Below are 27,315 nucleotides of genomic sequence, written 5' to 3'. Positions count from 1 at the left end.
CGTAGTGCTTAACACAGGGCAATTATGATATTACATAATGCAAGTTCAGTCCAGTTCTTATCTCCAGACAAACTTGTGCACTTAATCAAGTTTGTTGTCCATTCCTGTGGAAAGGCAGTGGCATACCTCCCTGTAGAGACATTTGGCCAGTTCTGAAAAAACTGCCTGCTGGGACTAAAAGGCTGAAGGCAAATAGCAAAACGTTTGTGCTAGGATGGGTTTTTATGGGTGGATACAGTTAAGACATTTTTAAAAACAGGGAAATTTCAGGAGGAAAACTGAGGTGCCCGCAGGAGGTAAGAGTGACCTTAAGAGTGACCTTCTCCCTCGGTGGGCAGGTGGAGTTTCCAGAAGCCCGCATTTATGAGGAGACACTGAACATTCTGCTGTACGAGTCCCAGGATGGCAGGGGACCCGACAACGCGCTCCTGGAAGCCACAGGAGGGGCAGCTGGCCGCTCCCATCACCTGGAGGAAGATGAGGAGCGAGAGCGCATTGAACGCGTGCGAAGGATCCACATCAAACGTCCCGATGACAGAGCCCATCTGCACCAGTGAGCTGAGCGACGGCTGCAGGGTCTGTCTGGAAGGTGCTGCCCTTCTCCTGATGGATTGTCTGCAGCAGGGGACCAGGCAGCTTCTCTTTGTTCAACGAGTCTGTAAATTACATTTTGTAACAAAGTAGGTTATTTGGGGTATTTAAATGAGGTAGTTCTAGGATGAGAACAAATAAGGTTACTGGGCATAGGGTAGGTATGTAAAAAGCCCTCTGAACATCCGGAGAAATGCCCTGAGTTTGTAGCCCTCTTGTCTTTGCTATTTTGTGGTTAGTGAGGAAGAAGACTGGCTTCCTTTGGCTTTAGTAATTATCCTGCACTTTAAAAAACAAACGAAGTCAGGCAGCCACATACCTTCCCTCTGGCTCTCGCTGACCCGGTCTCGTAGGCATCGCAGCATGGCAGAAGCACAGTGGAGCTGCTGCAGAGCTCCCTTTCTTCCAGGTCAGAAGGCGATGGGGTTGGTGGCTCAGAAATGCCTCTGTGTGACTGCTGGCAGGACCGGTGATGCAGGAGAAGCACCAGGCTTGAGGCAGAGGGAACCCAGTGCTGCAAGGCTGTGCAGGTGGCTGTGACTTTCCACTGCTCTCAGGCCCCCCTCCCATGGTTCAGTGGAGCTTCTGCAGCACTGAGTTGTGGAGAGGCCCATCCCCACTTTTTTGGTATGATTCAAGGATGGGAGATGTTGAAATTCCTTCAAGAGGAGGAGCAGGAGCTAACTGTGCCTGGTGGCTTTCCCTTAGAATGGTATTGCTACCAGTCAAAGCTTGACCCCACATCTCTGTTGGGAAGTTTATTTCCTTCAGATCACCCATCAGTAAGCTGTGCATTCTTTACCACAAGTTAAAATTCGTAACAGGTTTGGCACGCAGTGCCAGCCCCATGTAGGCAGGAGGCCAGCAGTTGTAGCTCAGTTCTGCAGCTGTTAGAGGAGCATTGGCTTTGAGTGAGGCAGTGCAGAGTGCTGGTGTAGAGCTGAAGGCAGTGGCCCAAAAGAGGTTAATCCCTGTTTGCCTTTAACCTGAGCATTTTCCAAGTCTCTCAGCAGAAATGGCAGCTGTGTATGAAAGGATGAAGTTGAAATGTTGTGCAGAGAATGCTGTAGTGTCTGGTTTTCTGAGAGTAGTAACAAATGGATGTTTTTATCTACCTCCTAGTCTTATATTGCCTAGTGTGGAGTTAAGTATCAGAGTGAGGGAAGAGAGTGTATTATTCACTAGGATTGGATGCTAATGGATAATGAGAAGAGCTGCAGCTGTAATGGTTAATGTAAAAAAGCTTGAGAGAGAGAAACCAGCAGTAGGAAGTCTTAAGTTTAAGTCAGGGTGCCACTGTGACAGAGCCCAGACTGCTTTGGCCATTTCAGACCTTCTTGACTCTGCACCTGGAGTACTTTTTGCTGGCCCCAATGGCTGAGTGTCCCACAGTGGCCGCTCTGCATCACTCAGTGAGGTCCTTTGCTTCTGCAAGCTTCCTGCTGTAAGGATTCCTAGTCCTGGCTCAGGGCCGATTGTGGCACATTGGCATTTTAAAAACCAAAGGCACAGTCAACATCACCAGCTGTGTTACTGATTGATTTCAGTAGCAGCCTCTGCAGCTAAGCTATCTGGGATGTAAAATAAAGCAGTAAGCAGTTTTGGAGCAGCGTGTACAGCTAACAGCTTTCAGAGTTAGGCTGAAGTTGTCTTCCTCATAACCAAAGACTTTCAGTTTCAGACAACCGGGGGCTGTGGCAGAATGGTTGTTATCCCTGTCTCCTCTACTCTTTCTCCAGCTCCTGACTGATAAATAAGAACTGAGCAGAACCCAGACACAGTGGTTACACTACAGTTCAGCAGCTTCAGCTTTGGCTTTTCTTGTAAGCTGTACTTACATATGTTTGTCACCAGTGCAACACACTTGGGGCTCATACAAGTCCATAGTTTAAGTCCATAGTTTAGGCTGTTGGTGTGCAGGACACAGTGCCTCTCCCTTCTTGCCTTATTTGATAAGCTGGGGCGTGTGCTCTCTTTGGCACTGTGTACTTTGACACAACTGAGCTGTTTACAAGTTTCTCATCTGTAACACACTCCTAACTTTAATTGCTGCAGTTGTGTAACAAAGATGTACTGCTGTCCTGTGTTAGAACATCCCTTACCTACTGGCTGCTTGCCCTCGTTCATTAAGTCTCTCAACAAAACAAAAACAGCTCCCACAGTCACTTAATGCCACTGCACAAATGCTCTCAGCTCCTGAGCCTTTTACTTTAAATGGTTTTGCCAATAGAGCTTTCAGGGGGAGATGGGGTACGAGGCAGTTACCCTGGCCCCAAGCAGTTCTTTAGATTAGCAAGTGCTGCATGATGTTAACTGTGCTGACCTGCCTGCTTTGATTCATGCATGCTGCCCTCCAGCACCCAACAACAGCCACTAATACTGACAACAGAACAGAGCCAACTTGAATCTTATGTCTGCAGGCTATTTTCCCCCCCTCCATTGGAGTAATGCAGAAAAGCTTACCTAAAAATCAGTAGCTTGTGATGCAGTTAGGGCCAAACAGTCCAGTAACACCAGCCCCTGGCTTAGGGCTAAGCTGAGAATGCATTTGCTCCTGCAAAGCAGTCACTCCTGTATTCAGACAAGGCAGATTGTAGAGCCCACACTGAGCTCTGCCTGCTGCAGGACATCACCTGTTCAAAGCCCTTGTGGAAGTCTCCAAGCTCCAGTCTTACCTTTTAGTCTTAATGGAGTTGTTTTGTTTCATGTTCTGTACAATCATTCCCTCCTATTTTATGCACACAAAACCACCTTAAGATGGATTTCAGTGTATGGTTGTTGTTTGCAATGTTTTGTTGTTGTTTTTTTTTTTAAAGCATAACATGAAATAAATTAGAAGATATTTCATATTTACATGAGTTGATTTATTACTTGCTTGAAGTTCAGTAGCTAGCATGCTGTCCTCATGGTCCCTGGAGCTAGAAAGAACTTTCAGTAAGAAATACCACGCACCTTCCCCTAGCTATTAGCTTTACCTCCTGGAACCACTCACAGCCAAGGCACCAGTGATCTGGCTCTCATTCAGGCTGTAGCCTCAGCCAAGCAGGAGCTACATGGGTTGGCCTCAACATGAGGCACCAGAGAGAGCAAAGGGAATTCCTGTATTCTACCTCTTCATAGCTGCCCAAACATGCAGCTAGAGGGAACTGCACTCTTAAGGAGCAAGCAGAATCTCAGTTCCTTGAATGGAGACAAAGCTTCAGTCTCCTACTGCTGAAGGTTTCCTCTGAACCAAGTTATACCAAACCAGCATGTCCCCTCTTAAAAAAGTGTGGTCACCTGTCCCCATTCATCATCACTTCTGGAGTCTCAATGCACTGCATAGCTGCTTTGCAGGGAGAAGCAAGGACAGTACTACTTTAAGATGTTTTCCTTCATCCATGCCTGGAGACAAGGAAGCATCTTCCTGGGATTTCCCGATGATACACCACCAACTCAGGAATACCTATGCCAACCTCATTACTACATTTAAAAACATACCTCTGCATGCTGCTTGAGAGACTGAACTCTATTCACCTGCACTTCATATAGTTTCTCCTGGTTAGTACAGTGACTCAAAACACGGCTTGGAGAAGTCTTTTCCTTCTGAATCCTTCCTTCAGAGCTCTGCTACAGGTTATCAGGTGCACAGATCAACATTTTACTTGTGCAACTACCTAAACATTACCCTGTGACAGCATGTGACAAGGATCTATGCATCCTGGAACATTACAGCGAGGTGATGAATTTATTTAGATACAACTCAGTAGTTTTAAGCTAATAAAAAAAAGTACCTAAAAGATGCAAGCAAACTCTCAAGTCACAGCAACCCTATGGCAACAAAGATTGCAGGGGTGCTGCAGGTGCTGGTGTCAGCCTGCAGGCTCCTTTCCATTCCTGGTGACCAAAAACTGGAACTGCTTCTCATCAAGACTTTGCCTGATTTGACACCTGAAATGAGAGAAAGGAGTCAGTAAGTTAAATACAAACTGTGTGTCCTTGAGATTCCTATTTAACAACTGCTTCACAAAGACAACTCTCTTGCAAGGCTGCTTTCTGGGACTTAACTGTGTTTCTCATAAGGGTTGAGCATCAGAGGGAAAAGCCAAAACCACACTCTCAGTGCCCTGATGAGGCCTTACCACTGTAAGCTGTCCATCTTTGGCTTTAAAGACATGGGGCTCCGGCCCAACAGCAAACACCATTGTCCCTTCCTTCCCAGAGCCAATGCGAAACCGAAGGCTGCAAACACAGACAATTACTTCTGCAATGCTTTCCTCACAATAGGCTTTGCTCTAAGCCCACTTTATTTCTGTTCCCTTAGCAAATCTCGTTAGATTAGAAGATCAGAGCCCTTCAGCTTAGGTAAATTTCCTAAACAATTGCATTATACCATACAGCCCAAGAGGGTTTGATGAATGGAGCATGCCTGCCTGGTCTGGGCACCTGAATTTTCCTGGAGCAATTAAGCATTAGAAGATAAGCAGATCTGACCTGGAGAAGACCACTGAACAGAAAGAATCCAATTACAATTGAAATGCAAAGGCCAGAGAGAAAAGCTGGAACAGAAGTGCAGGTTTCATATGCCAGTTCCAATTTCTGCATAGACTGGAGAGATGGACTGCATCCACCTGCTTTTAGCTGGTGTGACCGAGGAGGCTCCTGTACTCAGCCATCACAATTGGAGGCCTTCTGAGTTCAGGGAGAAGCATTTATCCCAAAGTGACCCCCAGCTCAGCCCCGCAGGCTGTCCTCAGACAGAGCCAGCACTAATGGGATCTGCTGGGAGAACACTGAGCCCACAACCTCAGGCCCAGGTCACAGCAGCAGAAAACAAACATAGCAGGTCATGCTGACCGTCTTCCTTACCTTCCCTTCACAACTTTAACAAGGTTCTGCTTGTTGGCCAGCATGCAGAGCTTAGTGACTGTCTCAAAGATATGTTCACACTGAAGTATCACATCTCCCTGAAAGCAAAAAGAGGGGCACGAGGATCAGTAGCAACGTACCCACATGTAACCCAGCCAGCAGTTCTGTGTTCAGAGGAATCCTTTCTGCACAGCCCTGGCTGCAGAACAACGGCCACCCACAAGTCTGATTAGTTAAACATCCATTCCAGAGCCTATTTAGGATTTGTAGCAACTTTGGCTCTGAAAAGGGAAGAGAATGCTTTCATGGTAAAGCAACAAGAATTCAAAAGTAGAGATGACCATGAATTAATAAACCCTGATTATCACATATTTGAGTATTTTAAAGGAAATATTAGAAGCATCAGCCACAAGACATTTGTTTCTAACCACAAATTAGTGATATTTCATCTTTCTACCTTTTGTTTGTTGTCCTCGGGAACATGGATGACCACAATCCCATCACCCAGATTACTGGTAGAAATACCTGCAGAACAACCAACACACAGCTGTTCTGGCCATTCTGCAGCAAAAAAAGTGTTCTCAGAGAGAGCACTGCTTCAAGCATCCTTTTTCCAGCGCCTTGGACAGACCAAGCAACAGAAGCAGCCCCACTTGGATTTGCACTGTTACCTTTCAAAGTGGCATAGTCTATTTTCTGCTTGATCTTGGCCATTTCCACCACGTACGCCGAGGACTGGGTCAGAACCAGCAGGCGCTCCCGTGCTTTGAAGCCATTCCTGTCGTATTTGACCACGGGAGTTGCATACTGTGAATAAGGAGCTGGGAATCAGCACCTCCCTCTGTGGCATTAGATTGGGCTGCAGGGCCTGGGATGTGGACACAGCTGCTGAGCTCCAGTTTTCTTTCCTTACCTTCACCTTCTCGCCCTGTATGAGCTGCAGAACTTTGGGGTTTATATCCGTCTCTTCTGTGGACCAAACCAGAAAGAAGAAGTGAATGTAGGTGGCAGACCGCTGATCCATCAGTCTTGGGAACACCAAAACAGCTGCATTCATTGCCTCAACCCCATTAATCCTTGTCCCATTGTCCCATCAATTTTAGATTGATGGATTAGAAAACCACTCTTAAGTCAACTTCAGCAATGTTTTGCCCTCAGCATGTTTTGCACCAACAGAACAGATCCCCCAAGCTCACATTTCCTCCCCCAGCAGCTCCAGACCTTGGGGCCGGATCCCCACACAGCACTGCAGCAACCAGCTCTGCTCCATTCAGCACTGTACACACACATCCCCATCAGTCCCAGCCTTTTTTTCCTTGGGTTTCTAGCTTAAAAAGGGATTTCAAGTACTCCAGCCTGATGCAAGGGGCACCGATTGTCAGCAGCCACCAAACACAATGGGACAAAGGAATTGGAATGGTGGGGTCCCAGCACATGTACTCACTCAATCGAGTGTCCGCAAAGGGCAGGTTTATGCTCTGCTGGTAGCCCTCCTTCTTTCCTCTGAAAATGGCACTTGTGACAGCTTTTTGCTGTAACTGTTAAGAGAAGGAACGCTCCTTACCCTCTCAGTTTCTCCATGAGCAGCAACAGTTGTAGCATATAGTGTAGTGTAAGATATGGATAGCACTGTCCTCTCACTTGTGCAACTTGGGTCAAATGAAAACTGCTTTTCTTCATTAGTTTGTTCCTGAATTATACTAAGTAAAGACATAATAAGAACTAAACAGCCTTAAAGACCCTCTTGCTATGGATCTGTTCCACTCAGATGATGTTCAAATTTAACGTCACAAGATTAAGACCTATGCATCTGTGGAACTGCCCTGTATGTTACAATCCCAGGCTCAGAAGCATTTGCTCAGCAGAAGCAGCAGTGGCTGTCAGAAAGAACAGCTTGCACTGGGGGCAATTTACACACATCACACGTGTGCAGCAACTTCCAACCTGTACATTTGCAACCCATGCATTAGTTACCTGCACTTTCCTCTCAGGAGTGAGACCTCGGCAGTACTTCCGTACTAGGTTCCTAGTACACATTTTCTGTAGCATCTCAGATATCTACATCACAAAAAAAAAAAGCAATAAAAAGATCAAGAAGGAAATGCGGTTGTCAAAGCAGCTTTACAATCTAGGCAAGGTCAGTGCACAAGAGAGACCTGCAGCAAACCTCACCTCTTCCAGGATAGAAGGAGGTTGGAGCCAGCTCTTGTCCAAGACATTTCTGGGGATGTGGTCTCTGAGCTTCATGAGGTATTTGTACTGCACAAGCCGCACAAATTCAATGTTCTCTGGGCACAGAGGTTTCTTCCGATTGATGAAACCCTTTATGAATCTACAGGAAATATCCAAATCAGGACTTCCACATTGCACTCAAATCATGGAAGTTCAAGGCAGTCATCACAAGAGATACATAACGGGCTAATAGTAGGAACAGTTTAGCAACAGGCATGAAGGTGCCTTAGTTTCCCTGCCCAGGAGCCACAATCACGCTGTGACCCACCACCTGCAGCCCTCCCCGTGGGGATAGTTACTTCCTGATGATCTCAACAGCCCAGGTCCTCTTCTTGGCCTCCTTCCGTGCCAGCACTCCTCGCCAACAAGCCTCCAGCTTGATAGCTGCAAGAGTCATGCTTTAGTACCAGAGATCCCGTGCCATGCTGTCCTTCAAATTCATGGGGCAGGAGTTATACCTGTCTCTTCCCTTCAGCTGATCTTTACAGAACTGTAGAATGTTAAGGTTGGAGGAGACCTCCAAGATCCCCAAGCCCAACCCCACCCCATGCCCATTAACCACATACCTCAGTGCCACAGCTCCACGTTTCCAGAACACCTCTAGGGACAATGACCCCACCACATCCCTGGGCAGCCAGTGCCTGACTGCTCTTTGGGAGAAGGAATTGTTCCCATTATCCAACCTGAACCTCTCCTGGAGCAACCTCAGGCCATTAGTGAACATAACACCCACAGAAGCAAAAATTTCTACCCACAAGGAAATAGATTCATGACTTCAAGGCTATAAGCTTCTACCAGAAAACAGCCCTGAGAGAAAACCCTCAATTCCAGAGCCCATACCTGCTTTTCTCTTTTTCTGGTAGTCTCTCTTCCCGAGGCGTCCTTTATATTTGGCTTGTAGTCTTGAAACTGGCAAAGAAGCAGAAACATGCTTATACCTAACAAGATCCCTGAGATTGAGGGCACAGCTCCTAATCCCAATGATCAGACATGGGAATTCCTGCACAACCAGGTACGAAGGACTAACAAAGCAGGAACAAAGGTAGCCTGCATAGAACATTCTTCAGCACGGAGATTCAAGCAGTTACAATCAGGTAACACTCAGGACCACGAGTCTCAGCTCTCATCTCTGTGCATCCGGAGCCCACAGACACTGCCCACTCAGCCTCTGCTTTTCTGTCTATATGATAAAGAGAACTGGAACCATACCTAACATGTGCTTTCTTATTTCAAACGCATCTTCAGTAGCGAACAGAGTCTTTGGGAAACGAATGAATATTTTGGTTCTGAAAAAAAGAGACCAGGAACAGGTTATTCACAGTGAGCCTGCATTGCCTTGGATGAGCAGGTCTGGTGCTGAGCCAAAGGAACCCATTCCTCCTAACCCAGAGGAGGAAGAAACTAGGCTGGACTCAAGTCCCATAGAAACACAAAAGTGTGAAAAGCAAGTGGGGATGCACATCTCTGAGACTCCTTGCCCCACACCTTCAGGGTGAGTTTACTTTGCCCTGTTTTAAGGTCATTAAGAAGAAACCCTCAGGCTTGCAGACCCAGGTAGCTCCGCCCAATTCACGTGGCCAGACAAAAACCAAGTTAAGGGACCTGCTTCACAATGCCACATCTTGCAGCTCTCTGGGCTCACGGTCACAGACAGAACAATCAGAATGGCAAGCACTATGCAGCCAACCAACAGAGATAAGAACTAGAGAAAGAAGTTTACCTTCCCAATTTGTATTCCTCAGGTTTATAACCTATGTGCTTGATAAGCCTCTCCACACCTTCAGCTGCAGGCCCGTGCCAGTGCGGCCAGGTAGCAGGACACAGGGATTTATATCTGAAAGATCATCAGGACATCACTATGAGTAAATCGATGTTGAGGCATTTCTCCCTGAGCAGCCCCCAGTTCCTATTCTTCATTCAAAGTAGATCAACACGGGTACAGATCAAAGCCACCTATGAATGTCATGTTTGGTGCAGAGGAAAAGCCCAGTGCCTAGAACCAGGACCAGACATTTAAATAAACCTGCTCTGAAGCCCCATGGGAAGGCAGATTCTGGCTGTACAGGAAAACAGCTCTGCTCACCTTTGCAAGAAGTGCTCATACTTGCGCCGATACGCAAAGCCAGCCCGTCTCACACGCAGGTGCTCCATCAGACCCAGGTATTTCACCTGATGCCGGATCAGGCAATCATCAAACATCCCTGCAGTAAACACACATTCACTGATAAATACTATATGTGAAATCTCATTCACTTATCAATATACTGGGAGAGATACGGAAGAAATTACCCTGCACCTTCTCATTCCATTACTTCAACAGTGCACCGAGCCTAATGCCTTACCAGGTTCCTTGTTCTCATTTGGTTTAATGCATCGGATGTAAGAAGGCTCCTTGGACATCAGGATTTCTATCAGACTCATTAGGCTGTTTTTGAACTGGGTTGCAACCTAAGATGACATTGAGAGAAAGACATCTCAGCTTTGAAACTCAAGCACTGCAGGATTGAAGTCAACTCATTCACTGCGCTCCTCTCAAAGCCAAGAGAAAGGCTGACATCTGCATTAGCACGATTTAGAAACATAGTTAATCATGAGCTAACCGGACAGAGTGCTTAGCTGGAGAATTTGAGTCTCTGCCATACATCTGGACACGCAAGGTAGCCCTTCAGAAACCGGAGGCTGCTGGATGCTGTGCTCAGAGCTCATTTTAGAATGATGCATTAATAACAATAGCAAGCTATGCCACACTGCTTGCTGCTGTCTCAGCAACATATCTGTTCCCCAACAAGAAAGCTAAAAAAAAAAAAATCTCAAAAATAAAGCAAATGCACTGAATTCAGGAGCAAAGACAAGGAAATGCAGACTTAGGAAGTTAAGCCAACGCTCAAAGTTTAGACTGAACATTACACTCACAGTCTCTGGCCTCCTCCTGCTGTCCAGTTCTGACAGTAAAAAGCAGTCTCTAATGATTCCATTTTTAGAGTTGCACAGCACCTGAAACACAGTCAGTGAGAAACTGTCATATTTAGCATACATGCCTTCCTAGGGCGCCATTAAGGACACACAGCACAGATTCAAGCAACAGACTCCAGTGCTAGAAGCTAAACCTAGAAGAGACCCCTTCACACACACAGCTCTGGAGCCAGAAATCAGCTGTCTGCTAGGACAGCCAGCTCTGCACTGAAGACAGATGTACAAAGTTGAAGGCCAGAAGCAGCCCGATTTCCCAAGTTCAGGTCACGAGGACACCTATGGCTCCAGCACGAAGCTGCTGTACTGTCCAATAAAAGCCTTTGCACTGATCTAGATTTCAATGGAGGACAGTGCTCTTTTATATAGACAGGTTTCAGAGGAATGTCAAATGCTAAGGGGAAACATATGTACCTGATTGCTACCGAGATTAAATATAGCTTCTGCAAAACATCACTTCTAGCAAGATGCTTAGGGGAAAGAGCATCCTCTTTTATTGCTCTTACCTCTTTCAGGTTTCTGTACAGGAGATCATTGTTCTTTTCCAGAAATCCTGAAGAGAAAAAAGGCTTTGTTCCATTAGAATGCTCTTGCACACGTGGGCAAGCACTGGCTTTACTGGGAAGCAGCTGGGTGCCACCCCAAGGGCCCAGCACACCGTGTGGATAGCACCCTCGCGTGGAGTCAGTGCCCACATTCCATCTGCCACATTGGCATAAGCGTGCAAGTAACCTCCAGAGCAGCTCCTCGGTCACACTCACCAACTGCACAGTACGTGACTTCCCCTGCGTAGTGCAGGAGGCGGAAATCCACCCAGTCAATGGACTTTCGTGTTTTCTGATCTGCAAGCTTGCGACTACAGGGAGGTAAAAAAAAAAAAAAAGACAAAAAGCAAAAAAAAAAGAGAAAACAGCAGAATTCTTCAGCCTGTAGAAAGACACCTGTGCAAAAAGCGGCTGTGTCACAGCTGGAAGTCTAAGTGTCTGTTCCTATCAGCGTGGCTCTGATTATACAGTTACGGCCCATAATCAAAAGAACTGCCTCTCCTTTCTGAACAGCTTACAGCAAATTTAGTGCTAGGGAATGGGAATCATTGACCACAAACTCCTCAAAACATCTGCAAAGCATCCATTGCCATTTGGCAATGATCACTCTGCCTGGAAGATGGCTTCTCCCTATAACATTCATTTAAATACATTCTCATAGCCTACATGCTAAGAAGAGCACAACTTTCCTCAACTTCAAACCTAAACCAGAGGAAAAGCATCGTTTGAGAAACAGTACCCTAGGGACAAGAATAGAAATAAGGAAGAATCAGAGTTATAAAGAACAGCAGGAAATATTAGAAAGTAAGGACTGGGAAGAAAAAGAGCAACTTCACAGTATAAATCTCAGCTTTGCAAGCAGTCACTAACGGCACAGAGCTGTGTCACAATAGCACACGAGTATATCAAACGTTTTGTTCCAAGAGCATTGCCAAGTACAGCTCCTACTTAAGTAGTGCTAATGTTTCTGTTTTACACTTCTAATCACACAGAGCAGTCTTAAGGCAAACTGCAGCAATGAGGAAGTTGGCTACAGATTTTCCACTCTGCTTTGATGATCAGAAAAGTAGAAAGTGACAATTCAGCAGCATGACTCTGAACCGATGATGAGCAGAAGCCTTTCAGCAGGGCTCTGCTGGGAACTGCCAGAACAGCCTCGCATCAACGCGTTAGCCAGCAAAACAGGATCTGCAAATAGCAAACTGAGTCCTGACTGAAGTACTGATCATTTGGGGGAATGCAAACAAAGGTATCTTTCTTTCCTCTTCAGATCTAAAGCTCACATATATATCCAAATGGATTCTTGAAAAAATTACCTACATCCACCATACAGCTCTGGGGTCTTAGGCTCCTCTCACAATACCTACAGCTTTCCCTGCTCAGCAGGGGACAAAGCAATCCAATATTTTCAAAGTCAGCCCCTTTTCTTTCTTTTTTTTTCTTTTTGCAAAATACATACAAGTGCAGAACGAAGCAAGACTCCCCAGTACAACCTACTTAATACCTCCAGACATTAGAGCATTACAGTGGTAGACGACAGACAGGCCGCTTGATTTTCTCTAGTACAGAGCAAAACATTTTCCTCCCCCAGTACTCACAGAACCACAGAACACCCTGAGCTGGAAGAGACCCATAAGAATTGAGCCCAACTTCTGCTCTGTTATGGGTAAAAGATGGGAAAGTTTCCTTTGTGGTAGAATGCAAAGCATAAATGCATACGTCACGAAGTGGGCATGGTCTCCTACTTTCTCTTCCAGCTTTTCCAAGAAGCTCAAGTCAGTTGCTTCACCAGGTCGTAAGCACTCTTCATCCTGAAAGAGCAGGCACCAGATAGAAGGATGCTCTGAACAGACAATTCCCTCCTCAGTAACATTTAGCACCACATTGTTCAGCAAAACTAAAGACTCTGGTTACGATTTAACGAGGTCTGCCCAATGCAAGCAGTTTCCTGGTTAAACATGGAGTTCTGCTTATCTGATATCAGTAGAACTAACAGAATAAATCAAGATAAATCAGATCTGCCATTTTCTTTCAGATTTGGCAATGCTCTGACTCATCCTTTATTGTTTATAGCCCCTTTAAATAAAAAGATGACATAACTAGACCCAAAATCCAGACAGACTTACAGGATTTTTTATCTGGATGAATCAGCCTTTGTTTACAAGGTCTATTTGTTTAGATCCTGAATAACACAGAACCACCAGATAATTAGAACTGATTATGAACCACTACAACAGAGCACAGGCAAGCACAATAATTTAAGTAGTACAAACCAGAATGGAAATTATTCCTTTATGCTTCTGCTCAACCAAGTCACAGATGATCTTGTTGTTAAAATACGGAATTGGTTCCCACTGGAAATAAGAGGAGAAAGACGACACTGGGGAATGTTCTTCCCCTTCCAGAGATGTGAATTAAGTCTAGGCCAAATTAAACTTCAAAAGGGTTACAGAATGAGATCCTTGGCTATCTTACACCTCTCACAGGAGCAATGCAAAAATGAACTCTACAGATTTGGGAACGATCTCCTTGGTAGACAGAATGCAAGGTATTTTGAAGCAGAATAAGCTTAGATTTAAAAGCTTAAATCCTTTTAAAAGGATTTAAAATGAGACCATGCATGTACTCAAAGTATAGCTTTCCCCATGGGCCCGAGGAAACATTGCAATTGAGACAGGCAAGGTGCCTTCTTCATTGATGATCAAAAGCAATGCATGCAGTGGCTGTTCAAAGGAAACAAAAGGGTGCAGAAAAATGAATTACCTCTATTCCTTCCATTTCATACTCCTCCTGCTCTGCCTTCAAGGTCATCTCAATCAACAGTTGCTGGAGTTTCTCATTGCAGTAATTAATACAGAACTGCTCAAAGCTTCAGAGTTGTTAAACGAGAAATATTTTTTAATTGCTTCACGGACACAGTTCTACTTCTCCCACCTCCTCCTCCTGTTTTCTAATCAAACAGTCCAGTTCTCTACAGATTAAGCCTCAGAATTTTTATTAAAAAGCAACAAGACTTTTATTTACTTACTGAGCTAACCCAGTGCATTTGCAGCCACCTTTCTTGTTTTGCTGGGACAAGACTATGTTCAAGAAGTCCCGTAGGATTCAGCACACACTCCCACTGCCACAAGGACAGATTGCCCCCCATTCTCAGAAACTGCTGTTACCTGTTCGTGTCCAGCACTTCAAAGCCATAGATATCCAGCAGGCCAATAACAGTCTTACGAGTTGAATCCTGTTAAAGACACAACTTGTAACTCTTGCTTCAGCTAACATTTCTTCCCTGCACAGTTTTGTGTTGCTTTCTTCTTTTTTAAACTTCTACTTTGAGATGCCAAAGGAGTAAATCACAGCACCATTAAGGTTGGAAATGACCTGTAAGGTCATCAAGTCCAACCACAAACCCATCACCACCACGAGTGGACACACTGAGGCAGGAAACTCAGTACAAGAAGTATTTAACAGACCAACTTCTACACTTCTTACCTAGCTTTAGAGTTTTTCAACTCAGAGCTGTGGGACGATCCTACATTACTGAGTGTGTGTGTGGTATTTGCTCACGTATGCTGTTGGGCCTTACTGGAGGAGCTCCAAGATTGTAGGAGGAGACCAGACAAGGAACCAACCTTGTTGGCTAAGGAGCCATTAATTTTGTTGACCAGCCAAGTGAAAGTCCGTCCGTAAATTGCCTTTGCTACAGCATCCCGAGCATAGAATGCCAGATCGACATTCAATGGACTTAAGACCTAAAAATAAAAATATACCAGATGCAATAAAGAACATACCTCATCACAGCAAACTTCTGCAAAACTAGCTCATGCTTCTGGCACGGAGAACCAGTAGCTCTACCTACAGCTTTGTTTGCTGTTATATTTCAGTCTGGTGCATCTCCATGTCAGCAGGATTGCAATACTACATTTTGGAAAGTACTAAACATCAGAGAACTGGGAGTGCCTTTCCTCATTTCTTTTAGTTTATATTATAAACTGCTCAAAGAACAGTTCATACAATGCCTTTCTCTATTTCTGCTGTCTGGTTTCCCAAGAAGCATTCCAGGAACTAAACAAATGGAAATTGTTTGGCTCAAACACATGGCTGCTTGCAAGTCCCTGTTCCTGGCTTTCTAGTAATTACCAGTTCATTCAGCCAGAGTATTCAAAACTAAAGTAGTCGCCCTATTAAAGTCTCAGGCTAGAATGGCAAGGTAATATGGATGAGGAGAAGGACAGCCAAATTAATCTGTTTCAGTTGAAACACCACTGTGAGCAGAGCTCTTCATCTGTCCCTGCACTGGTTCCAGCTGCTCAGTACCTCTTCAGAGCGGGCTTCAATCTTCCGATGGGTGAGGGCTTCCTGCAGAATGGACAAGTGGACACCCAGGAGCTGTAGAGAAACAAATACTGCTCTCAGTATGGGCAGCAGGAGACTGCTTAAACAGTACCGTGTGATCACTAGGGCACATCTCCTACAGTTTTTGTTTACAGCTATACAAACACCCAGTTCTTGCTATCATTCCACTGCCGTGAACAGACCCAAAGAAACAAAGTTAAGGCTTTCTTTATACTATTTGTTTTGCTGATACTATCTAGGAGGTGGGAGATACCTTTGAAATCCACTTGATCTGAGTGCCGTTGCGAATGATGGCATGTCCATTGCTATCTTCTTCAAACTGAATGTTCCCAAGGTGCAGGACACTAGCAACTATTCCAAAAAGATGCTAATAATGGGAGATACACCGTTAGAAAACAAGTTCCTACATCTCCATGGAGCAGTGCCAATTTTCTGCACATGCTCATAAACACATCTCAGTCCTTAGACACATCTTCCAACCAAGACACTTTCCATCAACTGGATGGACTTTTGACTTCCATACCTCCAAGTCTTTTTCAGTGAAGTCAATGATAGAAAAAGCTTTGCGGACTATTTTCCAGTCGTTCTTGTCATTAATAGAAAACACTTTGGCACATCGACCCTAGAAGAAAGAATTACTAAATTTCAGTAGTGAAGTGATTTTATCAACAAATGCAGCCTGGCTATAATACTTCGTTTCCTCAGCTTGTATGGATGCAGTCTGCAGCTGTCTAGGAAGGTTATTGAACTCCTAAACCTGAAACCAAACTCATTTGATCAGCTCTTTCAGCAACAATTACTTGAAACATGGCACTTGGATAGCAATTACCACCAAATGGCGGAGTGTTGTGAATAGCACAGGCTTGCAGCCATCTTCTGTTTTTACAGTAATAAAAGATCCCTACAATTCCAGACATAAAATAGAGAGATAGCCAAATTCTCACTGACCTGGATGAGATAAGCATACTTCTGAGGGTTACGCTCCAGCCCAAGCCAGCAGAGAAGATCCTTCTCTCCACCCTCTAATAATTGGTAGAAGATGTGGAAATTCCTCTCTCCGTGGTTTTGATGGACAACTCGGGATTTCTCAATCAGATAACTGAGGATGTGCCCTCCCACTGGAGCTCCCTAGCAAAATGAAGCAGGTAGACCAACACCAGAAAGGTGACATCAAGATGGCTGTTCAACCAATGTAGGAGCAAGCAGCAGCATCAGGAGATGCACTGTTTCTTTCCTGCTGCCTTCTATTTCAGGGATAGTATCCACCAGCAATTTCAGATATATCCAAAGAGTTTCCTGTCCTCTAGTGCAACTCACCCTTTGCAACTACATATATTAAAATCCTATCAAGTACTGGCAGCGTTGTAACATAGGAAGCTTTTGGGATATATAACTAGTCACCTCACTCACAAAATGCAAGACCTCTAAAAATAAGGTCAGAAATCTGCAGTGTTAGTAAGAACTAATAAATCCTGTGCTGCCTGGTGTGCGTCCAAGAGGCTCACTGATAGAGATTGTTCGAACGGCGGTTCATTAAGTTTGTTCTCACCTTAAAGTCAAATTGGATGTCCATGTATTTCCCAAATCTACTCGAGTTGTCGTTTCGCAGAGTTTTTGCGTTTCCAAAAGCCTATGGATAAATAGATAAATTAAGTCACTTAAAGAGAACTTGATGCAACAGGACAAAGGTTTGCTGCAGTCAAGTCCTATTACTAAATTTACAGGGATTAAAGAAACACAAACTAATATATTCTATAGTTTTAATATTGTCCTCAGCTAGACAAATTATGCCTCTTTCTAGAATGACTGTAAACAGCATCGTGATGAAATTTTGTACATTTTACAGTTTCCTCATACCCCTAGTTTCAGCTATCCTCCTGTATAAAAACAAGTTTAATACCACTTAATGTTTAGAAATGTTAAGTGCTTGTGCTACCAAGAGGCCTAATTTACACTATTATTTATGTTATGTGTGCAAACCATAAAAACAAGAGTCCATTCCTGAGTGCAAGTGCACAGACAGGAAAGCCTCATGAAAGGAGGCCATCAGCAGCTCTTCTATATTGCATTCATCCAGTTTTTACCTCCAGCACAGGGTTTGACAGCAGCAGACGATCACGGACGACCTGCAGCTGCTCTGTAGTCGGACAGGTGACCGCATAGTACTGCAAAATCTTCTTGGAAGCCTCCGTCTTCCCGGCTCCGCTCTCCCCAGAGATGAGGATGAAATGGTTGTTGTACTCACTACACATCACCCGGTAGGCGTTGTCAGCTATGGCATATCTGAACAAGAGTCACAAGAAGGATTCAGAGGGGAAACATCCATTAGAAATGGGGCGTACTCCCCAGCTAACATCTCAAGCACTGGACATGTTGGGAAAGCAGAGCTCAAAACAGCAGTCTGCTACCCATGGTCTCTCAGCCTCTGAGAGATGGACAAAGCTTATTCTTCCACTGTCAAAATAGGATTTGAATGGGCTGGGTATGTTTATGGTGAATGTTGCTTATACACACTATTGACTCCTTCCAGGTCAGAGGAACCAGTTTTTATTCCAGTGGAACAAAAAACCCAACTTCTGCTTATAGAAATAGATACAAAGATAATAATGGAGTCCTTGTCAAATATGCCACCTATAGAAGAAAAAGGAGGAAAATAAAAACAAAACCTATCGACCTCAACTCCACTCAAATCACCTGAAAGTTTCCAAACACCAAAATGACTTCAACTCAGAATTCTAAATTTTCAATTTCCTCCCCCGTGTCAGAAGCCCAAGCAGAGCTGTGCGTGAGCACTGAGCTAGTCCTGCAACTGCCTGCAAGACTATCTCAGAGTTTCTTCCTCTGTGGTCCCCCACCACTATTTCTCAGCCCTTCAGTTCCCCTTTCATTTTCACAGCCAGCTAGAAGACAAATACAACCTTATCTACAGAAAGATGGGAATATAAACGTCCACCAGACTTGCAATTCTGGATACACATCCTTGTAGTTCATACACAGCACCAGGGACAACATCCAATATGCTCATATCAGCTGAAGTCTTAAGGATTCTACTTACAGATGAGGTGGCAGTTCAAAGAAGTTCACCCCTCGGTAAAGCTGCATCTGGGTCACTGTGTAGATATCCAGCTCTTTGTAAGGGTTGACAGATACAAGAAGAGTGCCAATGTACGTCTGCAAGGAGAAAATGCATAGAGGTGGGAAATCAGTGCCATCACTAGAGAGAGAGCTTCTCGAGGAAGAGTCACGTATATCACAACATTTTGGGAAAAGATGGCACAGAACTTGTGAGAAGAACAAACAAAACCAAAAGAAACCAGAATTCACCATTTCCAAGCCTCAAAGCCAACACTAAACTTTCAAAATCAACCCTGTAAGAATGGAGTGGAACCATAAAACAAACAAAGCCTTACGGCAAACAGAATTATTATGTTTTGATATTCTACTGGGTGAGCACTCTGATGGGTAGCAGCTACATCAGTCAAGGTTTACTGTCTCAATGCTCAGTGAAACCAAAGTTGGAAGAGCACTCTCAGCAGCACTCACACTGAAACAGGCACTTACATAGATGAGGTTCTCTTGGTATCGCTTGCGGAGGTTGTTCAGGAAAGCAGCCTCGCTGGTGTGGGAGTCCAGAAGCACAAAGTCCTGCACCCCAACTCTGTCCCGGGCTATCAGAGCCCCCTCCATGATGATGTCGGTGTTATCTTCCACCTCTTCCTTCTACAACATAAGGGTTGCATGGTATAGGCTCAGGAGAGAGCCAGTACCTCCCCATAGCTCAGGGCCAGATCAGCCCAGTACAGGTAATGCCAGTGTGTTGTTAACACCTTCTCCAAAGTCAGCAGTTTCACATCGATGAGCACCCATGGATTTCTTTACAATCAAGAACTTTAAGACTCATTACGACCAGAGAGGAAACCCAAAGCTTCCAGCAGCTTTCACTATGGGAGCAGTTGTTTGAAACCTAGCTCCAAAGATCTGAGCGTGATCTGGAACACGCCATTAACTCCACCTACACAAAGCAATTGCAAGGTCTGCAGCTGTCAGTGGAAGGCACCAGACACACTTTTGGTTTCTATGTCACTAGCAACTACCACACACAGATAAGAATTTCCCACGGATACACCCATCAGAACTGAGAACCCCCTGAAGAAGTTCATCTGGCTTGACCTCTAACTACCAATCTCAGTCCTACAATGCTACCCTGAGCAAGAGTACTAAGTTACTACCAATGCCTTCCATAAGCAGCTCTCAAATACGGGCAGCAGATGTCTCCACACACCAGCAAGAAATCTGCAACGTGAAAAGCCCATCCATCGATCTGATAAACCTGATGAAGCAGAGATTTGGAATAAAACCCACTAAGCCTTTACTAGCCACGCCAACCTGCTTCTCAAAAGGTTGAAATAGGCAGAAAGGATGTCACTGACAGAACATAACTCCTTTGCACACTCCACTTTCAATTGTTTATAACTAATTTGAACTTATATTGAAAATATTGCTGAGGATCAAGCTCTTGTTTCAAAGGTTATACAAATTAACTACACACTTATTGTTTCTTAATTAAAACAAGCTGCTATTTTCATGTTAGCAAGCAAGCAAATAAGATATTCTTTATCCTATAGTAATAAACCCACCATAGGATGTTATTAAATATAAAGACCTGGCGATTACACATTTCATAGAATAGCTTCTGCTGAAATACTTTCCTTACAATAGAAATGAACATTTTGAGCAACTCACCTTTTAGCACTCCTAGGCTTTGCAGAGATGTGCACACAAGCCCAGCACATTTGCTATTCCCATACTGCCCTCATGACACTGGAATTTTTACATCTTGCTGCTCCACCGCTCAAGAGATGAGCGTGAAAGGGTTTGAGCATGCATTAAGAGAGAAGGCACGGTGTAAAATGTTTCTGCTAAGTTTTGGCAAGCCCTGGTTTTGGAAGCTGGCTTTTGTAAGCCTGCATAGCTTCACTGGAGGATGACAGCACATCAGACACTGAAAGCTGGCAGGTTTAGATGCATAATTTCACAAAAATAAAGAGCTAAAGCCCAAGCTCATAATATGCTGATCAAAATCAGAGAGCTCTTAAACGGAGATTTTAATCAGTTCCATTTTTTAGTGCAGAATTTAATGCTCATCTATATCTTATTGAAAGAATGGTCTGAGCTTTGCAAATTTATGCTCAGCAGCAACATTACCAAAATACTACAGAGAAAGATGTTCTGACAACATGCCATTTAAATCCTAACTCAGTTTATGAAGTCATAGTGTGCTAACTTCATACAAGGAATTTATTGCCTTGCTTTCCTTTATTTTTGCCCTCGACAGCTGATACTCACTTTTCCACTCTGATTTGGCCATAGCACAGAGCTGCCTGACAAGGTCAGAGTTTTTCACTTTGGCAGAGAGATGTCCCATAAGCAATGCTTGCTGGCACTTCAGGTGGGTTTGTTCTGAGCCTGTACTCAGGACAACCTGAGCAAGAGAATTTTACCTCCTTTCCAAGCCTGGAGACCTGAAAGAGGAAGGCTGAAACCACAGCAGCCATCTCGCTGATCAGGTTTCCTTAACCCAATTCTTTCACTCGTATGTTAATTGCTAAGTGACCCTCTGTTCTCTGGCAGACAAAAAATCCCATGCTCTTTTCTGGGCTGCTTTGTGCTCAGATTTTGAGCATTTTGCTATTGCTGAGGTCTAGCAATTTTATGATCACAGCACAGCTTACCACCTCCCGCCCCAGCCCCACTCCTGGGAGTTTTGTCCTTACCTGGTGTCATCCTCAGTAACAGATACCCTGCAGGACTCATCAGCAGTACACATTACCCCAGCACAGTGCTGCCGACTGCTCTTTTTAGAAAGGATTGTTTTCCTTTTCTCATCACTTAACTATAAGCACCAGGAGATTTCTTCCTTGCCTAGTGAGACACAAGCTCTACCAGAAAACCTATCCCTGGTTACAGTGAGGGCTTCATTTTTCCCCAAAGGGATTTGTCTATAGATACTAAAAACCACGAGGAGCTAAACTGGATCAAAACAATTTCATAAGACTTGTGGCTTGAGCAGGAGCTAAAACAAGGTCAGGAGCAACAGGGCAATGCATTAGGCAAAGTTTGTAACACAGAAACGAGTCCTGGCAAGCAACAGTTATTAAAAATTAAATTAAAATCAAGTAAACTTTGGAAGATTATTACTCATCTTTGCTAAAGGCTCAGAACTCAATTTCAACAGGGTGCTAAGTTGATGTTGCTGTTTCTTTGATTTAATGCAATAGATCTGAAGAGATGGGGAAGGAGAGGAACAGAAGCACTGCAGAAACAAATCATGCCACACATCCCTCATGCAAACAAAGCTGGGAGCCTTAGGTGGGCACCATAGGTCCCAGAGCATCTTCCACATAACCTCATACCCACTCAAAGAGGTGAGCACCCAGACCGTTACCAAAATGTCACACGTGCCACCAAACTCCAGATCTATCGGCTCCATCCGTACGAACCCATCTTCCCTACAACAGCAGAAATCTCCTTGGGGCTCTTCTGCTCTCCCCCAAACCATCCCAACCCAATGAGATGCTGGATTCCTTCAGCACCACCCTATGCATTCAGAAGCTTTTTCCATCCACGCTTTACCTGTCACCCAAGCAGACGTGCCATCTCCTGCCAACTCCTTCTCCAAAACGTGCTTCTTCCATGAAGAGTTAACAAGGCTAGAGGGAAGGCCCGCTGACACCACGTATCGTGTGTCCTGTTTGTGTGCCTTCCTCCTCAGGCAGGGATCGTAACATCCCTGCTGTTTAATGAATTATCTCACACGCGGTCAACAGTCCACCTGCGATGAAGTTTATGCTTAAGGACTCATTAAAAGGCACCGTAAATTATCATCCCAAGGATGACGTTGGAGTTTGAAGGCAAAGAAATAGACTCTAACCCTCCTGATGCACAATTTGAGCAAATCCAGGTACAAGCCACCGCTCCTGAATGGGCTCATCCCTTCCAGCAGCTCTCAGCTTCGCTTCCCACTAGAGGTCACTGCGAAACCCATTTTAATTCGCAAAGTTTCCGATGGTTTTCCCCTGCAATAGGCAGGTTCTCCCTGACCCACTATCCCAAAATGGCTACATCCCACTGCTGGCTCCCAGACAATGCCAGACCTTCCTTTCCTTCTCCTCCACCCACCCAAAAGTCAATAGTAACAGACTATTTTTCCCATGGCTACTTCTCTGCATAAGCAGCCGACAGAATGAAACTCCTCTATTTGGGCAGTCAGTGACCCACGAGCAACCACACTCTCTAAGTGGTGCTCAAACCCATTAGGAGCTTTATATTTAAAAGTTTCACACCCAAATCTAACCTCTCCGAGTAACAGAGATGCCCTTCTGAAGGAGCTCAGAGCAAGACAAAAGTTGGCACAAAATAGCTGTGCTTGGTCTTACAGCAACATCAAGGAGTTAAATATCTTACCTCGTGGCCCAGAGACATTGAGGAAAAAAAGTGAACAGTAAGATCTGAGGAGCTGAGTAGGACAAAAACATTTTCAATTTGTCCTCAGCTAGATTGTAACAAGAACACTCAAAAGACTTAATTTTAACGCCCAATAATTTGTATTTCTAATAGAGAAATGGAAAACCACCTGTTTAACATCTGTTTCCCTACAGAATCAATCAGTTTTCGCTAACAGGGTCAGATAATTCTTACTGACAAGAGCACACTTGTGTTACGATCTCTGCAATAAGGCTTCCCACCCCCACTGACAGCCAGAGCCTTATTTAACACTGGACACAGCAACCCTAAGGCAAGCTCATTCTATTTGTTCAGCCCTGTCTCCAGCTGGCATCCTAAGGAATCCATTGTGATACCCAACTTGTTCTTCTATTGTTACCCTGTTGAGATTCAAGCAAACGAAGTTCATGCCACAGGAATGCAGCACAGAAAGCAGGCATCTCTGGAGCCATGTGATGTAAAATAGAAGTGAGAGTCTCAGGCCTGCTCAAGACAGATGAGCTTGGAGCAACACTGCTAACAGATTCCTTTAGGAACGTCAAAGCTCTGTTTTGGAAATAGTCATTGACTGCAACAGGCGGCGCTCCTTGACCCGGTCCTGCACCCCTCGTGCTCAACAGGAATTTGCTCATTAAGGCTTGTCAAAATAGGATGGAGGCACTGCAAGGGTTACACCGAGGAAACTCCTTGGGCTCTGCTCCGCTAAAGGTTCTCCAAAGAGACTGTCCAAAAGGGCAGTGACAGAACTTGACCATATAGAAAGGGGTAAGAGAGATGTCCTGAGACAGAGTGGAAGCAGCCTGGAAGCAGGGGCCGTTTCTTACATGGCCAAGTCAGCAGGAGAGCAAAGATGAGCACCAGCAGTACTACATCCTCCCTCAAATCCAGCAGCAACCCCAAGGCCAGGCTCGCAGCATGCCATAGCAATGGTGGAAGAGCTGCATGCAGCTGCTCTGAGAGCAGCCTGGATCCCTTCCTGCCCTCCCTGAGTGACAACCAGAGTCTGCAGTTATCATGGAGACAGTACTGCTGCATGCTTGGCAGTAGGTTTGGGGGCAATGCATTACTGCACCAGAATAACGGCAAGCCCAGGGAAATACTTCCCTCCTGCTGTAGATGCTCTGGTGCGGCTCATAAGAATTAATCTGTTCAGGGTAATTTTCAAATAAACTTGAAGTGCACATAAAATCAAAGAAGCAGATCAGATCCACACCAAGGAACCATGCTACATCTGTATGATTGCAGCATCAAAAAGATTTTAAACTTTTTAAAAGGTATTTCAGTTAGACCAGCCCCTACATCCCTGAAAACCTCTACCACATTTTTACAGAAACCAAAGCTCTGCACACCAGCTGTACTTGGGAACAGAGCAGCAATGCCAAAGAGGTATGTCTTGGGTCTGTAAGGCAGCACTTGAGAAGCACATACAGTAGCTTGGGATGTCCCAAGGCAGCAGAATTCATAAATACAATTATACTGTGGAAAAATTTACACATTGTAACCTAATTTTTTTTCAAAAGAATACAGAATAAGAGGGTTTTAAGGTTAATCAACAGCCTAGGGAAACGCCAACAATTCTTAAGGCCTCTTGTCTGTATCCAGGGAATAGCCCACTATAGACTTGTTAAAGGGTGACTGTCTGTCTTTCTCAATAGAAGAGAGGTCGAGGTGAACTACTTCACTTTCATAAATCAAAAGAAAGAAAAAAGTGAGAAAATCTCTAGAGTTCAAACATTTCTTTAAAACCCAAACTTTAAATACTAAATGGGCTTCATGGCTGCCATTTTGAAAAACATTAGTTTGCCAAAGGACCCTTTTGATTTCTATTCGAAATGTAAGAGCTCACAGATAATCCATTGAGAATCAAGCCCCCACAAAAGGCCCTCTGAAACAATCGTGGTGCTTGTGAAGGACAACATTTTTGTGCGCAAAATAAAACATTTTAATGCGCTACAATCCATTACACATATATTCCTCCATTTCCTTTCAGTAATTATTCATTAGAAAACATTTAACGTCACTGCAGATTTCACACTGGGCAGTCTGCACACAAAGGAGAAGAGTTGGCCCATTTATAAGGGACTGAGGCCTTCTTTTCTAATCTGAGAAACTCCAAGGAGGTGGGGGCTGCTGGACACAACGGGCAGGCTAAATTGTGCGGTTAACGGTCAAAGCCCCCCTGCCTACTTTGACACTCATTTAAAGATGACAGCGAACAATAGAGATTTGTTCTTAGCAACTCTTTCTTGTTATGCGGTCTACACGGGCTAAGCCGGGCAGCTCAACGCGCCGAGCTGCTCCTGGTGCTCAGTCCCACCTGCCACCGCTCGCCGTCCCCGGGCTGCGTGCTCCTCACACCCCCCCTCCCCATCCTTTCCCCACTTTAACACAACGAGACAGGTAAAGAATATCATTAAAAAGAGTCCCATTCAGCACGTCAGCTTTAATAAAACAATTGCCTGTCGGGTTAATGTGAGCAGTTCGCGTTTTGGGTTAGGGCCAATAGTGCTGCTCCTTCCGAGCCAGGTTGGTGAAAGCAGTCCTTCCTAAAATTCCCAGCCCACCTCCAGGCTTCCAGTGTTCCCAGGTTATAGCACTGTCAGCAGGCACCAGTGCATTAAGGGTAACCGACTTCCAGTGCATTACCCCTAAATTGTCAAAAGCACTACAAACGCGCAAGGAATTATCAATTCCCTTCATCAGCTCAGTTTGCATTCAGCAGAACTTCAACAAGCTTACCTCAGATACACCAGCACAAATCCTGATGGTAGAACGCTTTGGACATCAGGAAGCAGGGAAAGGTTGGCCTGTACGACTGCTTCTTTCAAGAGGTATAGAAGCTGAAAGCAAACTAGCTGGGCAATACCTACAAGAATAAACCTAAACCAAGATTTCAGCACAGGGTCCCATAGAAAAAGCCGTTGTCCCCACATCAGAGCCCTGAACTGAATAGGAACGGACCATTAAAGATCATCTAGTCCAACTCCCCTGCAGTGCACAAGGACGCCCACAGCTCCATTGGGTGATCAGAGCCCCATCCAGCCTGACTTTGAATGCCTCCAAGGTCAGGGCATGCCCACCTCCCCCAGCAACCTGGACCAGTGCTTAAGTTCCATAGTAAAAGCCATTACCTTTGTATTGGAACTCAGAAAAATCAGGGGTTCCTCTGACAGCTGCTGCAAACCGGTCACCTGCATAGGCTGCAGTGCAGGATCCAATCCACATGAATTACAGCAAAGGTCACCCACACGCTCACGTTAACTTGTTGTGTGTGCTTACTCTAAGCCTGGCTTGTCAGGCTTGAAGAAGCACCAGATGCCAAGGCTGCAGTTTTGGATGAAGGAAGGGAAAGCTCTGAGGGTTTATTTGAAGAGGCTATGAGTTCAGCCTCATTCTCTAGCTGCAAGTTTATTGGTAAATATACTATTTCAGCAGACTCTAGAGAGGCAACCACAACGCAGCAAGGGAACATTCTTGGGAATAAACAGCAAGCCTTCTTCAAGTCAATTCAGCAAACATCTTTATCCAACTTTCCTTATTGATTTAGCTTTCCTGGACCACCATGCACACAAAGCACTTAGCTAACAAGCATTTCAATGCAATAGTCAAGCACGAAGACATTTTGCTGATAGGACATGCTGTGAGAACATGTGAGAGCAAGTGACAGCACTGCTGTTCACTTGTGACCAGAACAGAGACAGAAGAGAAGGAAGAACTAGAGAAACATAGAGGTCTAAGTTACTTTTGCTCCATGCTGGGTACAAAGCAGGACATCCCCACCACTTCTCCAGGCCCTCTCCTCCACTGAACACAAGAACACCATCTGCTCTCCCTCGTCAAGTAGGTGACAGTTAGCCCCTTCCCTCCTCCTTAACCACACCACTCACCCCAAATAACCCCAGATAGAGTTCTCCTTCTCTTCCTTCAAGCAGGAAGGAAAATCATTATTCCACACACAGTGCCAACCAGGTGCCTAAGCCTGTTGACAGAGCAGTCCTTCCTAACTTAGCTGGAACACACATTGGCATAAAAACTTACAAAGAGCTCTGAACTTACCCTCACTTCTTCCATATTGTCATAAGACATGGCCTAAAACAAGCCAAGCAGAAAAAGAACAAATCAGCCTCCAGCTTCTGAAACAGCAAATTACTCTCTAACTGCATTACACACTGCTACAGCAGTAGGGGATGGAGAGAGAAGTGACTCAGCTGCAGGTCCTATGATTAAAAGGCTGACACAGAGAAACGTAATCATCTGCAATGAGGAAAACCTGCTA

At 44.8% G+C, this 27,315-nt stretch overlaps 2 protein-coding genes across 5 annotated transcripts in view; one reads left to right on the top strand and one right to left on the bottom strand.

Annotated features, from left to right (window-relative positions):
* Nucleotides 1-3,444, top strand: part of KCTD10 (potassium channel tetramerization domain containing 10) — a 10,800-nt gene extending 7,356 nt beyond the window's left edge. For both annotated transcript variants that reach the window (XM_010720219.3, XM_010720218.3), the window contains exon 7: nt 339-3,444. In XM_010720219.3, coding sequence (XP_010718521.1) covers nt 339-557 — 219 coding nt within the window. In that variant the 3' untranslated portion in view covers nt 558-3,444. The remainder of the gene's footprint in view (nt 1-338) is intronic.
* MYO1H (myosin IH) lies at nt 3,315-27,315 on the bottom strand. 3 transcript variants are annotated; one of them, XM_019621067.2, is made up of 34 exons: nt 27,096-27,315; nt 26,171-26,363; nt 25,779-25,919; nt 19,098-19,256; nt 18,592-18,707; nt 17,621-17,819; nt 17,086-17,166; nt 16,485-16,664; nt 16,060-16,158; nt 15,790-15,903; nt 15,498-15,569; nt 14,813-14,932; nt 14,354-14,421; nt 13,950-14,055; nt 13,460-13,540; nt 12,906-12,997; nt 11,403-11,497; nt 11,148-11,194; nt 10,585-10,665; nt 10,014-10,119; nt 9,755-9,872; nt 9,392-9,505; nt 8,881-8,957; nt 8,512-8,580; nt 7,971-8,055; nt 7,612-7,771; nt 7,414-7,497; nt 6,884-6,977; nt 6,353-6,408; nt 6,111-6,246; nt 5,897-5,964; nt 5,440-5,537; nt 4,713-4,812; nt 3,315-4,521 (listed from the first exon to the last, which is right to left on the bottom strand). In XM_019621067.2, exons 4-34 carry the CDS (start codon nt 19,221-19,223, stop codon nt 4,498-4,500), a joined length of 3,066 nt encoding a protein of 1,021 aa, XP_019476612.1. In that variant the 5' UTR covers nt 19,224-19,256; nt 25,779-25,919; nt 26,171-26,363; nt 27,096-27,315; the 3' UTR covers nt 3,315-4,497. The 3 variants fall into 3 exon arrangements, with proteins under 3 accessions (XP_019476612.1, XP_010718522.1, XP_010718523.1); XM_010720220.3 differs by lacking the exons at nt 25,779-25,919; nt 26,171-26,363 and having other exon boundaries at nt 27,096-27,314; XM_010720221.3 differs by lacking the exons at nt 25,779-25,919; nt 26,171-26,363; nt 27,096-27,315 and adding an exon at nt 22,170-22,440.

Source organism: Meleagris gallopavo, chromosome 17 (assembly GCF_000146605.3).
Source record: "Meleagris gallopavo isolate NT-WF06-2002-E0010 breed Aviagen turkey brand Nicholas breeding stock chromosome 17, Turkey_5.1, whole genome shotgun sequence".
NCBI lineage: Eukaryota > Metazoa > Chordata > Aves > Galliformes > Phasianidae > Meleagris > Meleagris gallopavo.
The sequence above is the reverse complement of the archived record's forward strand: the minus strand, read 5'-3'. Positions and strand labels throughout refer to the sequence as shown.